The 15,311-nt window shown below is 33.1% G+C and overlaps 1 protein-coding gene across 1 annotated transcript; it reads right to left on the minus strand.

Moving 5' to 3' along the window:
• Positions 1 to 6,865: 6,865 nt before the first annotated feature.
• On the minus strand, positions 6,866 to 10,114 carry LOC126780016 (protein artemis-like). Its single transcript, XM_050504261.1, has 3 exons — positions 9,721 to 10,114; positions 8,692 to 9,145; positions 6,866 to 8,103 (listed from the first exon to the last, which is right to left on the minus strand). The coding sequence occupies exons 1-3, from the start codon at positions 10,007 to 10,009 to the stop codon at positions 7,686 to 7,688; spliced, it is 1,161 nt and encodes a 386-aa protein (XP_050360218.1). The 5' UTR covers positions 10,010 to 10,114; the 3' UTR covers positions 6,866 to 7,685.
• Between the last annotated feature and the right edge of the window lie 5,197 nt (positions 10,115 to 15,311).

Genomic DNA, 15,311 nt, shown 5'->3' on the forward strand with positions numbered 1-15,311 from the left:
GCCAACAGTGATAAATGATTTTAATTTGAAATTTTAACTGTCAATTTCGAACGCGACAGTATTGGTAATGAATCTTCTTCCATTAGAAGTTATTATCTATGGCGAATTGTTGTATTTTTTTTTGAAAAGCAAAATATTGCACTCCATTCGTATTAGGTGTTCTGTAAACTTAAAATAATACTTTTAACATTATTAAAATAATGATGAAAAGATGTCGAGAATTACAACGCAAACGCGAAGTATTTTTTTTAATTCATATTATCTCATTACTCAAAATAATTAAATAATCAATTTAGTTTGTGCTTGTTTGGCTATTTTTTATTTAAGAATATGTGTATGATAATATGTACTAGTTTCCTAGAAGTCATTTTAACTATTACGATTCCAATAATATAACCAAAATCAATAATAACAACAATGACATTATACATATAAAGTGAAGCAGATAATATGTAACTAGCGCGCGTAATTTGATGACTCAAACGTCCCATTTGTTCAACGGGTGATTTATGACCTATTGTTGTATATTAGAGAGGTGCTCTAAACGAATGGAGAATAAATAAATTAATATAAGTAATTAAAAAAAATATATTTTAGTTTTGTCACAATATTAAGATATTTTAAAACAGGTATTTGTTTATTAATTTGTATATAATATGAAATATAAAATATTTGCAAAGAATATAAAGTTACCTAAACTTCCGATAGAGATATTATTATAATGCAAAGTAAAGTAACGAAAAAAATATTATTTAATTTTTAAGCATTAGTATAAAACTCAAAATATAGATTACTTTTATGCATAGCAACACTCAAGTTATTATTTTGAAAATAAGACAAGAGTAAGACTTTCGTCTCTGATCTTTCGAGCTAATTGGGCCCGAGTTAAATTAATGATTTCACAACATATATTTATTAAAATTAATGCAAAAAAAACAATGTTTTATAACAATGAAATATGTCGTTCCTTACCTTATCATTAATTCATTAACCCACTCATTCATAATAGATAGTAGTCTTTATTTTATTTTTTGTACTTTTGTATATGAGGTTTGTTACTTGAATAAATAAATTATTGTTATTATTATAATTTCCTCCTCACTACTTTAACTCAAGTGTTATGTCAATTCAAGGCGTAACGTAGTTTCGAAGGTGTAGAGAAATAAAAGATGCGTTAGGCTCTCAATCAAAATTGCATGTAATGTCTTAAACGAATGTACAGAGGAGAAGGAGTAAACAGGAGAAGGGGTGCGGGTACAAGATTTAAATTTAACTAATCGCGGCCGATAAAATGTATGACGTTGTGTTTGGTTAAGTTGGAGTTTGAGAGATGTCGCTACCCGTCCTTAATTGGATAGGAAGTATGAACATTTACTAATATTATAAATGCGAAAGTGTTACGAAACAATAAAATTTGTTATAAAGTTTTAAAATTAAATTTTATACAATTACAAAATAAATCAATTATTGTCTTTTATGTCAAAAATACTTCGGTCTATGGCTGCATTTTATAAGACGACGGTCATATGAAGCGAACGTGTAGTACTGGTATTTTTGTATATATATTGGAGTTTCTTCGGATTCTTATCAAGAAGTCTGTCTCGAATTAAATTCGGATTATATATTTAGACGATGGTCTGCAAAAAGGTTTTTATTTAGACAAACTGAAATTAATCTTGGCTGTTTAAAGCAAAATCATAGCTCATGTTAATACGAGGCATGCCTTTTAAGTTTTGTCATTTGAAGAAAAAAACACAACTAGAACCTTATAGTACTTTTTATTGTTTTTAAAGGTATTCACCACGTAGCTTAATACACTTTTCCATTCGCTCAAATCAGTTATTATAACATTTATTCCACTCTAAAGTGGTGGTGTTCAAAATGGCTGACTTGAAAGCGTCGACTGCTTCTTCACCGGACTGGAACCTTTGATCAGAAGACTTTTCTTAAATTTAGGAATGTAAAGAAATCGTTAGGGCTTGGTTCAGGACTGTATGGAGGATGGTCAAGAATTTCTACTTTTTCTTGCTTCAAATACTCAATCGTTTGACGAGCGCTGTGTGAGCTTGCGTTGTCGTGGTGCAGGATGATGCGTCGCTTTGAGTTAGATCTTCGAAGTTCGGCGATGACTTGTAGTAAACAAACTGTGGTATACCACTCTGCGTTAACCGTTCTACGATCTTCAAGTGCAATAGTCGCAACGTGGCCGGTTTTTCCAACGGACGTGGCCACCATCTTCTTTGAAGTGCTTCGAGAACGAACAACTTTAGTCGGCTTTGGCTTCCAAGATTTGCCACCACTGATGATGTCGTAGAAGTGATTTGACTCTCCTCGGTTGAACCTTTGCAGAGTTTTCTTACACCATCTGACGCGGGCCGCCTTGTAATCGTTGGAAAGCAGATGCGGTATCCAACGGCAAACTAGCTTTCTCACACCAAGTGCTTCATGCAAGATCTTCTGAATAGTTGTCCCTGAGATGCCTAATAGAGCCTCTATCTCTCGATACGACACATGACGATCTTCGAGAATTAGTCGTCTCACGACAATGATGTTATCTTTAGTGAAGGCGGATTTTGGGCGTCCTTCGCGAGATTTGTCACTAACACTAGTATGTCCACGCTGGAATTCTAAATACCAGCGTTCGACAGTCCGCAGACATGGGACTTCATCACTGAACACAAATGTTAACTCTTCAAAACACTGAAGCCGTGTCAGGCCTCTTCTAAAGTTGTAGAAAATTATAGCACGAACATTTTCCTTAAAAAGATTCATTTTCGTAAGTAACCTGAGAGATTCCAATCGAAGCTGTGACTAAACAATAGCATTAACCCGATACTTTCAACTGTTTTGAGATTCAAAATTTAAACACATTCGAATATAGAACAGTTACAAATTCAAACTTGCCGGGAAATAGGGAAGCGACAGAACTAAAAAGGCATACATTGTAGCGTCAATAGTACAAAGCTTCACGGGCCGCCTAGCGATGTAAAAGTCGCAGGTTCGATCTGACCCCTCGAGCTTCTGTTTTAATAGGAATATTAGTAAGTACCTAAAAAAGAGTATTGCTAGATTGTATCCTTATTATTTCGAATAGATAGGAGCGATTGGTAATCATATAAATAATAAAACTCGACTTGCTGCAATGAATTACAGCTTCGTCTTATAAAATGTCCTCCTGACATTAGGGAGTTAGGGAATAGAGAATGCACCTGTGTTTGTGCACTATAATATCTCCTGCGCAGTTGGCTAATCTCTCTGGAGACTGGCCGCCGTGGCCGAAATCGTCTTGAAGAAGTTATTATTATTATTAATTTTACTATAACACCTTACGAATGGTGCACTTCAAATGGAAAAGTGCCTAGAGGCCTCGCGTCACTAAATCGATGCCTGACTTTAAGTGCTTTTCAAACTTGTGGCAGCAACTGATTATTTATTTACAGAAAAACTCATTTGTGTTTTATGAGTCGGTCCCGGGTTTTGAAAGCCTTTTAATCCGTAATTTGCAAGCCAATGATGACAATTCTATTATATAACGAAAACGAATCGTTTCTTGATTATAAAACTGGACTGTTACATACAAAAGTTCAACATTTTGATAAGCTTTTATTTAACTTGCAATGTTTGTTAGTTTTTCAAAGTCAAATCTGGCATACTTAGCAAACCACTTGCTCTTCAGTTTCGACTAAGATGCATTTTTATGATAAGCCAAGATGGCTCCAAACATGAAAAAAAACTAAACATAAAATTCGGATCAGACACCTTCTCAACCAAAATACCTTAAAAGCTTGAAAGATGAGTTGTCGCGTCACGTCACGAAAATAATGGTGAGACCGATCTTACAATAAAATATATCAACGAGACACCTATCATAGTAAAAATTACTCCAAAAAACTCCAAGCATTAAATACAAATCCAGAAATCGCTGTAAGTAGCATTACCTATCAAGTCACCAACGATTACCAAGACCTAAAAATCAACAAGCCACACCTTACATTCTCAATGCAAGGAGCATACGTAAGAAAGGAAGATTTGATAACTCAAATGTATTTTACAATCAATACCACATACTACTCACGTCATTTTAATAACAGAAACTTGGATCAAATCCGAAAAACAAGTGCTTGAATTACAATTAACTTATTATTCACGTTACTATAATTATAGGAACGATTTGGATGGAGGTCGAGTCTCTATATATATATATATATATATATACATAATAATTTGAAACACAATTTATCTGAATCTACATACTTAGGAGGTAATAACTATCTATGGGTACGGCTGGAAAGATATGCAGTTGAAGTAGGAGCTGTCTACAACGGTACGGTAACACTAACTTCAGACTTTATCGATGTTTATTTCTGTCGCAACTGCGACAGAAAAAAAGTTAACTAAAGAAAAGATGACTACACAGTACAAACAAAAAATACGCTACCAGAGTATCCGATACCAAAAAAAATCAATTATTGATCATGTTAGTACCAATTTAATTAATGATAAATTTCATATGGCTATACTGGATTTTTCTATGTCCGATCATAGGCAGATTCACCTAGAAATTAAAAAAAATAAACCACCTCAAAACATTCTTTCTCAATATAATGCCATAGACTATAATATACTTTATACTACAATCAAATAAAGTAGGACACGAGGAATTGGGAAGTGATTATTCACGTTTGGAAGCGAAAATAAAGTTTATCACAAAACAAAAAAAAAATAACGAAGGTTAAAGTTCTGAACCCACCCAAAAAAGATTGGATTAACAAAAATGTAATCAATGAAATTAGTAACAAAAATATCCTATTTTCACAAATCCAAAAAAAAAACAAATAATAACACGTTGAAGGAAGAGTTTGTTTAAATGAAAGATCATGTAGCTAGACTAATTGCAGACACAAAAGAATCTTACTATTGCAAAGAATTTAACAGATGTTCGAAAAAACTAGAAAGGATGTGGAAGTTAGTAAACACTAGTAAATCACAAAATTACAAAAAGTTGTGCTCCTCCAAAAATCTTATTAAGCTCAACATTAATTACTGAGCCTCACGAAATATGTAATGCATTTAATGATTACTTCTCCACAATAGGGCCCCTCTTAGCACAAAAAATACCAAAAATATTCCATGAAAATATTAGCAATGCCTTAACAAACATCCATGAAACTAATTCTAAATTATCTATTTTTGATTTAACGACTAATAACGAAATTATTGTAGTGTCGGGGCAGATGGGACAAGCACTAAGATTTGACTGAATGTTTCAATACATTATTTATGAACGGAGTATTTACTGACACAATGAAAATTGCAAAGGTCAAAAACTCCAACTACCTATTTACAAATCGGGACAAAAATGTGATCCAGGAAATTATCGGCCAATTTCTGTTTTACTTGTTAGCAACCATTGATCTTATCACAAAAATCAAACAAAATAAAAATAAAGATAATAAAAACATAGCGTTAGGAATCTTTATTGACTTGAAGAAAGCTTTTGATACTGCCAGTCAAAATTAACCTTAAAAAAAAAACTAGAAAGTATAGGGATCACTGGTAATGCCTTAAAAATATTTGAATCTTATTTAACAAACAGAACACAAGTAGTCCGAATAGAAAAATTCCCAAGTGATGCTTTACCTATTACATGTGGTGTACCACAAGGATACACATAGGAAGGAAGGACCTTTGCTCTCTTTGCCGTATATTAATACATAGATAAAATAGGATTCGGTTTTTTTTTTTTTTAATTTTTTTAAAATTGACAATATACCATTGGAACAAAAAATACAGAAAAATACGTAGGCCTGCGAATAGACAACAATATACCTGCTATAAAATATAAGCTTACTTATAATGCTTTCATACTGAATGCATTATAAGTAAGCTTTCATTACTACTTGGCTCTTTCCTAAATATGATGCGCTGTATCTCGCGTCGGTTACGACACATTATTATCTATAACGTCCTGGTTAAACCAAATATTTCGTACTTAATTTAAGTATGGGGCAGTGCTGTCAAAACAAAATTAGCTGACGTCCAAGCTGCATAAAACAAAATCAAAATTATCAAAATGCTCTTCAATTACCCATATTTTACTCCAACCATTAAAATCTATACCGAAACCAAAATAATGAATATTCGACATTTATATATTTATAATATTTGCATCTTTATCAAAAAAACCTTTGAAAAAAGTGTCGTACCAAACTAACTTTTACTAAAATAAAACAACAGTCTAAACGCAGCACGCGTCGAGCGAGTCTCATTGTCCTACCAAAGATAAAAACGAACTATAGCAAAAAAATTATCACAAATTATAATTTGAACGGATCATTTAATTATGTAATTGTAATTATGTAATAATACGATTGATAATTTTTTTAATTTTACTAATTTTACTTTTTAATTAATTATATTTTTCAACGATGTATGTATACCTAATTTGCCTTTATTTACGAGTAAAATAAGATTTATAACTTTTTTATGTTAAGGGTTATCGGACGGGCAAATAGGCCTCGGCCCGCCCATGCAGGCCTTTCTTCTCTAGGCAGATTACCAGGGTTCTAAGTACCTCCCTAGTCGCGGCGGGCGGAGAAGGAGCGCTTATCGCCTCTTTCTTCTTCTCGGTCGGGACTCCAGGTCACTGCTGAGAATCTTCGACAGAAAAACATTAAGTTTTTATTGGACCTGGGGGTTTGTAACTAGGATCTCCGGCCTTATATCTAGCCACTAGACCAACGAGGCAGTCAGTTTTATACAAAATATATAAATATATATCTTCCATTTATCCAATACTAACAAAATCCTATAGATGTTGCCAGAGATATTAAAATAAATACCAAATTTTTGATAACAAATTACTTTAATATTATTTATCAAAGTTAGTACATAAGATTTTTATACCTTTTACATTTTAATGATCACACTTGAATACCATATATTTATATTATTTTAATCCTAAATCGTAGATTGTGATACTGCTAGTAATGGCAGTTACGTTAATATAAATTAAAGATATGATACTCCACAGGCACGGACAACACGTCCGTTGAGATACAAATACGTGATATATATATCACACACAAAAACACTCTCATCATATTATTTCATATAACATAGTAGAATACACATTAGATATACAATTGTACTATATCCCGAGGGCGGAAGGAGTAAAGAAAAAAAAACCTTATATTTACATATTCCATGCAATATGCTAATAGGTCTGTTATATAACACACTACATACAATTCTCGATTAATATATTTATAATATAATACTATTTATAACGCATCTTTACATAAACAAATAAATATCATTGGAGTGACTGTCTGTGATTTCGAAATAATTGTTTTACTTACTGTCTTTTTCAGTTAGTGTGGCTATTTGCGAGTTAGCAAAACAATCTTTTTTTCTATTTTCGTTTACTGCTGCTACCTTACAATTTAAATATCTTATATGTATAATTCAAATATGCATTATGTACTTTAAAATATAAACAAAAAAAATCATGGTATAATATACGACTTTAAAAAATCTCGACCAATGTTGTCATATCAAAATTTATTTGTCTTTACTCCTTCAGTTGGAATAGACTTTACGATGCTGCATATGTTGAAGAACTTGTTCATCTATATAACAAATATGTCACCTTGTTCTTAATTACAAAACAGCATCATTTTTATTTATCCAAACATCAATTTCTTCAAATCATCATCGACTCTTTTAGGTATCTTAACTCTTTTTTTGCCAATTCTACTATAATAACAGAGCTCATTTCTTTCAAGCTTTCCTGCATATTCATGAGGATAACCAATTATTCTATTCGGTGCAAAATAATCAACAAAATAATCTATCTCTCTTAAAGTACAATGAGTAGCGAAACACACGTCCAGCCGCTGCTCCTGGGTCACGCGCGAAACTGAGCATTTTCCATCTTTGTAATTCTGCCATGGCATAGGGAATACATCTACAAGTAAGTAATTATTATGACATTTCTGTACGCATGAGGTGTGTGAACTATCCTCGCTTCTGTTTCTACATAAATGTATTCTAGTAGATTCTTCGTTATTTGTCACCCCGGGCACTAATTCCTGTATTGAACTGAAAAACAAACACATCTCTTTAAGATAACATAACTTATATATTGAATATGAAGAAAAACTTGTACTATATATCTAAAACTTTTTACTCGGTGGTAGGGTTTTGTGCAAGCCACAAGTTGTGACCATCCACTCATCAGTTCATTGCATTTCGGTTTAATGAGTGAGTGAGTCAGAGTATAGCAGAGCTACAAGGGACACAACATCTTAGTTCCCAAGACACATGGTGACACAGATTCAGATTTGCATTACATTATACAAAATGTCTACAGGCAGTGGTGACCAGTTACCATCAGTTTTGCCGCTGTCTACCACACCATAACTTTTATACTCCACCACTACCAATTTTATACTCTATTCTTATCGAAGGTCTAAAGACATGGAGTCTGGAGATGGAGTGGTCTAAAGAGTGGATTTAACCACTACGTACATCCAATGTCAAAGTGGTTAAGTTTTCACTCCTACTTTAATTAGAACAGTCTATAGTCAAGACTTGACTATATATCAATTCCCATATATCTATGCAAAATTCTAAAAATTTGCTTAAAGTAACAAAATTTGAATAATTTATTTAATAATCAAAAATTACCTGTAAAAACTCCATCTTTCCGAATGCACGAATACTTTCATGTTTAATTGTTTGTATATCTCATTAAAGACAAATTCATAATCATATTTATCAGATGTGTGTATTGCAATTGCATTATTCTCATTCCAGTTCAACCAACATCTAATTTCAAATATCATTCTTTGTACACCGTTAGATCGCTTCGTGAAGTTTTCGCAATCCAAATGCTGCATGGTTGTGTCAACGTACATCGCATCCAATTTTATGGGTTTATCGTCAACATGCAGATGCTTGAAGCTTGGCAAGTCTTTACGATTGATATGGTATTCTCCGATAAACAGAATGTTATGTGTCGTTGTTGAGAATAAAAACATTGTTGATGCAGCGCTGTGACTGGCTGGTATCAATGTGACAGTGAGACACAATTCCGGTATGTCTTTTTCAGGCAAACCAGGCAAAGATATTTGTGTCGAACCTAAAATTTTGAAATAAAACAACAATTGTAACAATTCAAAAGCACTTGTTAGCTCATAAACAACTTTGTTTATAATAATTTACTGTGTAACTTCGTATTACACGTCTTGTTGGTCTAGTGGCTTATATAAGACCGCAGATATTGAGGTCCTGGGTTAAAAAGCCCTGGGCCCAATTCGGGCTACCAAGAAGTTATTGATTTTTATTGTCGAAAATTTCTCAGTAGCAACTGAGTCTAGAAGTTAGAAGTGTGTACAATTCCATGGCTCGTAAAGCTTGTATTGGCACAGAGGTAGCTCGGCACAGAGTTGTCTCATATATGCACTCTCTATTCCCTAAATCTCATATTCCGATTCGATGGCAAATACAACAAAACGGAAAAGAGTTCAAGCACAGGACCAACGGCTTTACGTGCTTCCAAAGGAATGGAAGTATACACTTCCAACTTTCGCACTCTGGTCTACGAGTAAGAATCTTCAACAAAAAACGCGTTTATCATCGGCGTTATGATAATGTACAATGTTTCGAGCAAAGATATGTTTAATGATTAAGTTTTGAATGATAACAATAACATACCCATTTTTAGAGCTCGAACGCATTTCATAATTCTCTCATCATGTTTGTCGTCATTTATAATAGCTGCTGTCAGCTCGGTCGTATATATTGTGATGTTCTTCTTCAACAAAACGTCTAATAGCTGAGCTGAATGTAGCCTTTGTATGTGGTCTGAGTTATAATGGCTCAGGAAGTAAGCTCTAGCGTTTCGACGTTCAGCTTTTTCGAAGTTATCAACATACACACCCGGGATCTCTTTAATTTTTCCATGGAAAGGACTTTTCATTAGATACTGTATGGATGACATCATTTTTAATATATAAAAGTATTTATGTATCAGTACTGGCTTTATTTTTTAGGTAATGGCTTCAGTTTCGATTTACACCCTTTTCTTTTGTTGATCGTATTCGGTATTGCCAACAGTGATAAATGATTTTAATTTGAAATTTTAACTGTCAATTTCGAACGCGACAGTATTGGTAATGAATCTTCTTCCATTAGAAGTTATTATCTATGGCGAATTGTTGTATTTTTTTTTGAAAAGCAAAATATTGCACTCCATTCGTATTAGGTGTTCTGTAAACTTAAAATAATACTTTTAACATTATTAAAATAATGATGAAAAGATGTCGAGAATTACAACGCAAACGCGAAATATTTTTTTTTAATTCATATTATCTCATTACTCAAAATAATTAAATAATCAATTTAGTTTGTGCTTGTTTGGCTATTTTTTATTTAAGAATATGTGTATGATAATATGTACTAGTTTCCTAGAAGTCATTTTAACTATTACGATTCCAATAATATAACCAAAATCAATAATAACAACAATGACATTATACATATAAAGTGAAGCAGATAATATGTAACTAGCGCGCGTAATTTGATGACTCAAACGTCCCATTTGTTCAACGGGTGATTTATGACCTATTGTTGTATATTAGAGAGGTGCTCTAAACGAATGGAGAATAAATAAATTAATATAAGTAATTAAAAAAAATATATTTTAGTTTTGTCACAATATTAAGATATTTTAAAACAGGTATTTGTTTATTAATTTGTATATAATATGAAATATAAAATATTTGCAAAGAATATAAAGTTACCTAAACTTCCGATAGAGATATTATTATAATGCAAAGTAAAGTAACGAAAAAAATATTATTTAATTTTTAAGCATTAGTATAAAACTCAAAATATAGATTACTTTTATGCATAGCAACACTCAAGTTATTATTTTGAAAATAAGACAAGAGTAAGACTTTCGTCTCTGATCTTTCGAGCTAATTGGGCCCGAGTTAAATTAATGATTTCACAACATATATTTATTAAAATTAATGCAAAAAAAACAATGTTTTATAACAATGAAATATGTCGTTCCTTACCTTATCATTAATTCATTAACCCACTCATTCATAATAGATAGTAGTCTTTATTTTATTTTTTGTACTTTTGTATATGAGGTTTGTTACTTGAATAAATAAATTATTGTTATTATTATAATTTCCTCCTCACTACTTTAACTCAAGTGTTATGTCAATTCAAGGCGTAACGTAGTTTCGAAGGTGTAGAGAAATAAAAGATGCGTTAGGCTCTCAATCAAAATTGCATGTAATGTCTTAAACGAATGTACAGAGGAGAAGGAGTAAACAGGAGAAGGGGTGCGGGTACAAGATTTAAATTTAACTAATCGCGGCCGATAAAATGTATGACGTTGTGTTTGGTTAAGTTGGAGTTTGAGAGATGTCGCTACCCGTCCTTAATTGGATAGGAAGTATGAACATTTACTAATATTATAAATGCGAAAGTGTTACGAAACAATAAAATTTGTTATAAAGTTTTAAAATTAAATTTTATACAATTACAAAATAAATCAATTATTGTCTTTTATGTCAAAAATACTTCGGTCTATGGCTGCATTTTATAAGACGACGGTCATATGAAGCGAACGTGTAGTACTGGTATTTTTGTATATATATTGGAGTTTCTTCGGATTCTTATCAAGAAGTCTGTCTCGAATTAAATTCGGATTATATATTTAGACGATGGTCTGCAAAAAGGTTTTTATTTAGACAAACTGAAATTAATCTTGGCTGTTTAAAGCAAAATCATAGCTCATGTTAATACGAGGCATGCCTTTTAAGTTTTGTCATTTGAAGAAAAAAACACAACTAGAACCTTATAGTACTTTTTATTGTTTTTAAAGGTATTCACCACGTAGCTTAATACACTTTTCCATTCGCTCAAATCAGTTATTATAACATTTATTCCACTCTAAAGTGGTGGTGTTCAAAATGGCTGACTTGAAAGCGTCGACTGCTTCTTCACCGGACTGGAACCTTTGATCAGAAGACTTTTCTTAAATTTAGGAATGTAAAGAAATCGTTAGGGCTTGGTTCAGGACTGTATGGAGGATGGTCAAGAATTTCTACTTTTTCTTGCTTCAAATACTCAATCGTTTGACGAGCGCTGTGTGAGCTTGCGTTGTCGTGGTGCAGGATGATGCGTCGCTTTGAGTTAGATCTTCGAAGTTCGGCGATGACTTGTAGTAAACAAACTGTGGTATACCACTCTGCGTTAACCGTTCTACGATCTTCAAGTGCAATAGTCGCAACGTGGCCGGTTTTTCCAACGGACGTGGCCACCATCTTCTTTGAAGTGCTTCGAGAACGAACAACTTTAGTCGGCTTTGGCTTCCAAGATTTGCCACCACTGATGATGTCGTAGAAGTGATTTGACTCTCCTCGGTTGAACCTTTGCAGAGTTTTCTTACACCATCTGACGCGGGCCGCCTTGTAATCGTTGGAAAGCAGATGCGGTATCCAACGGCAAACTAGCTTTCTCACACCAAGTGCTTCATGCAAGATCTTCTGAATAGTTGTCCCTGAGATGCCTAATAGAGCCTCTATCTCTCGATACGACACATGACGATCTTCGAGAATTAGTCGTCTCACGACAATGATGTTATCTTTAGTGAAGGCGGATTTTGGGCGTCCTTCGCGAGATTTGTCACTAACACTAGTATGTCCACGCTGGAATTCTAAATACCAGCGTTCGACAGTCCGCAGACATGGGACTTCATCACTGAACACAAATGTTAACTCTTCAAAACACTGAAGCCGTGTCAGGCCTCTTCTAAAGTTGTAGAAAATTATAGCACGAACATTTTCCTTAAAAAGATTCATTTTCGTAAGTAACCTGAGAGATTCCAATCGAAGCTGTGACTAAACAATAGCATTAACCCGATACTTTCAACTGTTTTGAGATTCAAAATTTAAACACATTCGAATATAGAACAGTTACAAATTCAAACTTGCCGGGAAATAGGGAAGCGACAGAACTAAAAAGGCATACATTGTAGCGTCAATAGTACAAAGCTTCACGGGCCGCCTAGCGATGTAAAAGTCGCAGGTTCGATCTGACCCCTCGAGCTTCTGTTTTAATAGGAATATTAGTAAGTACCTAAAAAAGAGTATTGCTAGATTGTATCCTTATTATTTCGAATAGATAGGAGCGATTGGTAATCATATAAATAATAAAACTCGACTTGCTGCAATGAATTACAGCTTCGTCTTATAAAATGTCCTCCTGACATTAGGGAGTTAGGGAATAGAGAATGCACCTGTGTTTGTGCACTATAATATCTCCTGCGCAGTTGGCTAATCTCTCTGGAGACTGGCCGCCGTGGCCGAAATCGTCTTGAAGAAGTTATTATTATTATTAATTTTACTATAACACCTTCCGAATGGTGCACTTCAAATGGAAAAGTGCCTAGAGGCCTCGCGTCACTAAATCGATGCCTGACTTTAAGTGCTTTTCAAACTTGTGGCAGCAACTGATTATTTATTTACAGAAAAACTCATTTGTGTTTTATGAGTCGGTCCCGGGTTTTGAAAGCCTTTTAATCCGTAATTTGCAAGCCAATGATGACAATTCTATTATATAACGAAAACGAATCGTTTCTTGATTATAAAACTGGACTGTTACATACAAAAGTTCAACATTTTGATAAGCTTTTATTTAACTTGCAATGTTTGTTAGTTTTTCAAAGTCAAATCTGGCATACTTAGCAAACCACTTGCTCTTCAGTTTCGACTAAGATGCATTTTTATGATAAGCCAAGATGGCTCCAAACATGAAAAAAAACTAAACATAAAATTCGGATCAGACACCTTCTCAACCAAAATACCTTAAAAGCTTGAAAGATGAGTTGTCGCGTCACGTCACGAAAATAATGGTGAGACCGATCTTACAATAAAATATATCAACGAGACACCTATCATAGTAAAAATTACTCCAAAAAACTCCAAGCAGTAAATACAAATCCAGAAATCGCTGTAAGTAGCATTACCTATCAAGTCACCAACGATTACCAAGACCTAAAAATCAACAAGCCACACCTTACATTCTCAATGCAAGGAGCATACGTAAGAAAGGAAGATTTGATAACTCAAATGTATTTTACAATCAATACCACATACTACTCACGTCATTTTAATAACAGAAACTTGGATCAAATCCGAAAAACAAGTGCTTGAATTACAATTAACTTATTATTCACGTTACTATAATTATAGGAACGATTTGGATGGAGGTCGAGTCTCTATATATATATATATATATATATATATATATATATATATATACATAATAATTTGAAACACAGTTTATCTGAATCTACATACTTAGGAGGTAATAACTATCTATGGGTACGGCTGGAAAGATATGCAGTTGAAGTAGGAGCTGTCTACAACGGTACGGTAACACTAACTTCAGACTTTATCGATGTTTATTTCTGTCGCAACTGCGACAGAAAAAAAGTTAACTAAAGAAAAGATGACTACACAGTACAAACAAAAAATACGCTACCAGAGTATCCGATACCAAAAAAAATCAATTATTGATCATGTTAGTACCAATTTAATTAATGATAAATTTCATATGGCTATACTGGATTTTTCTATGTCCGATCATAGGCAGATTCACCTAGAAATTAAAAAAAATAAACCACCTCAAAACATTCTTTCTCAATATAATGCCATAGACTATAATATACTTTATACTACAATCAAATAAAGTAGGACACGAGGAATTGGGAAGTGATTATTCACGTTTGGAAGCGAAAATAAAGTTTATCACAAAACAAAAAAAAAATAACGAAGGTTAAAGTTCTGAACCCACCCAAAAAAGATTGGATTAACAAAAATGTAATCAATGAAATTAGTAACAAAAATATCCTATTTTCACAAATCAAAAAAAAAAACAAATAATAACACGTTGAAGGAAGAGTTTGTTTAAATGAAAGATCATGTAGCTAGACTAATTGCAGACACAAAAGAATCTTACTATTGCAAAGAATTTAACAGATGTTCGAAAAAACTAGAAAGGATGTGGAAGTTAGTAAACACTAGTAAATCACAAAATTACAAAAAGTTGTGCTCCTCCAAAAATCTTATTAAGCTCAACATTAATTACTGAGCCTCACGAAATATGTAATGCATTTAATGATTACTTCTCCACAATAGGGCCCCTCTTAGCACAAAAAATACCAAAAATATTCCATGAAAATATTAGCAATGCCTTAACAAACATCCATGAAACTAATTCTA

This window comes from Nymphalis io, chromosome 30 (genome assembly GCF_905147045.1).
Source record: "Nymphalis io chromosome 30, ilAglIoxx1.1, whole genome shotgun sequence".
In the NCBI taxonomy this organism is placed as follows: domain Eukaryota; kingdom Metazoa; phylum Arthropoda; class Insecta; order Lepidoptera; family Nymphalidae; genus Nymphalis; species Nymphalis io.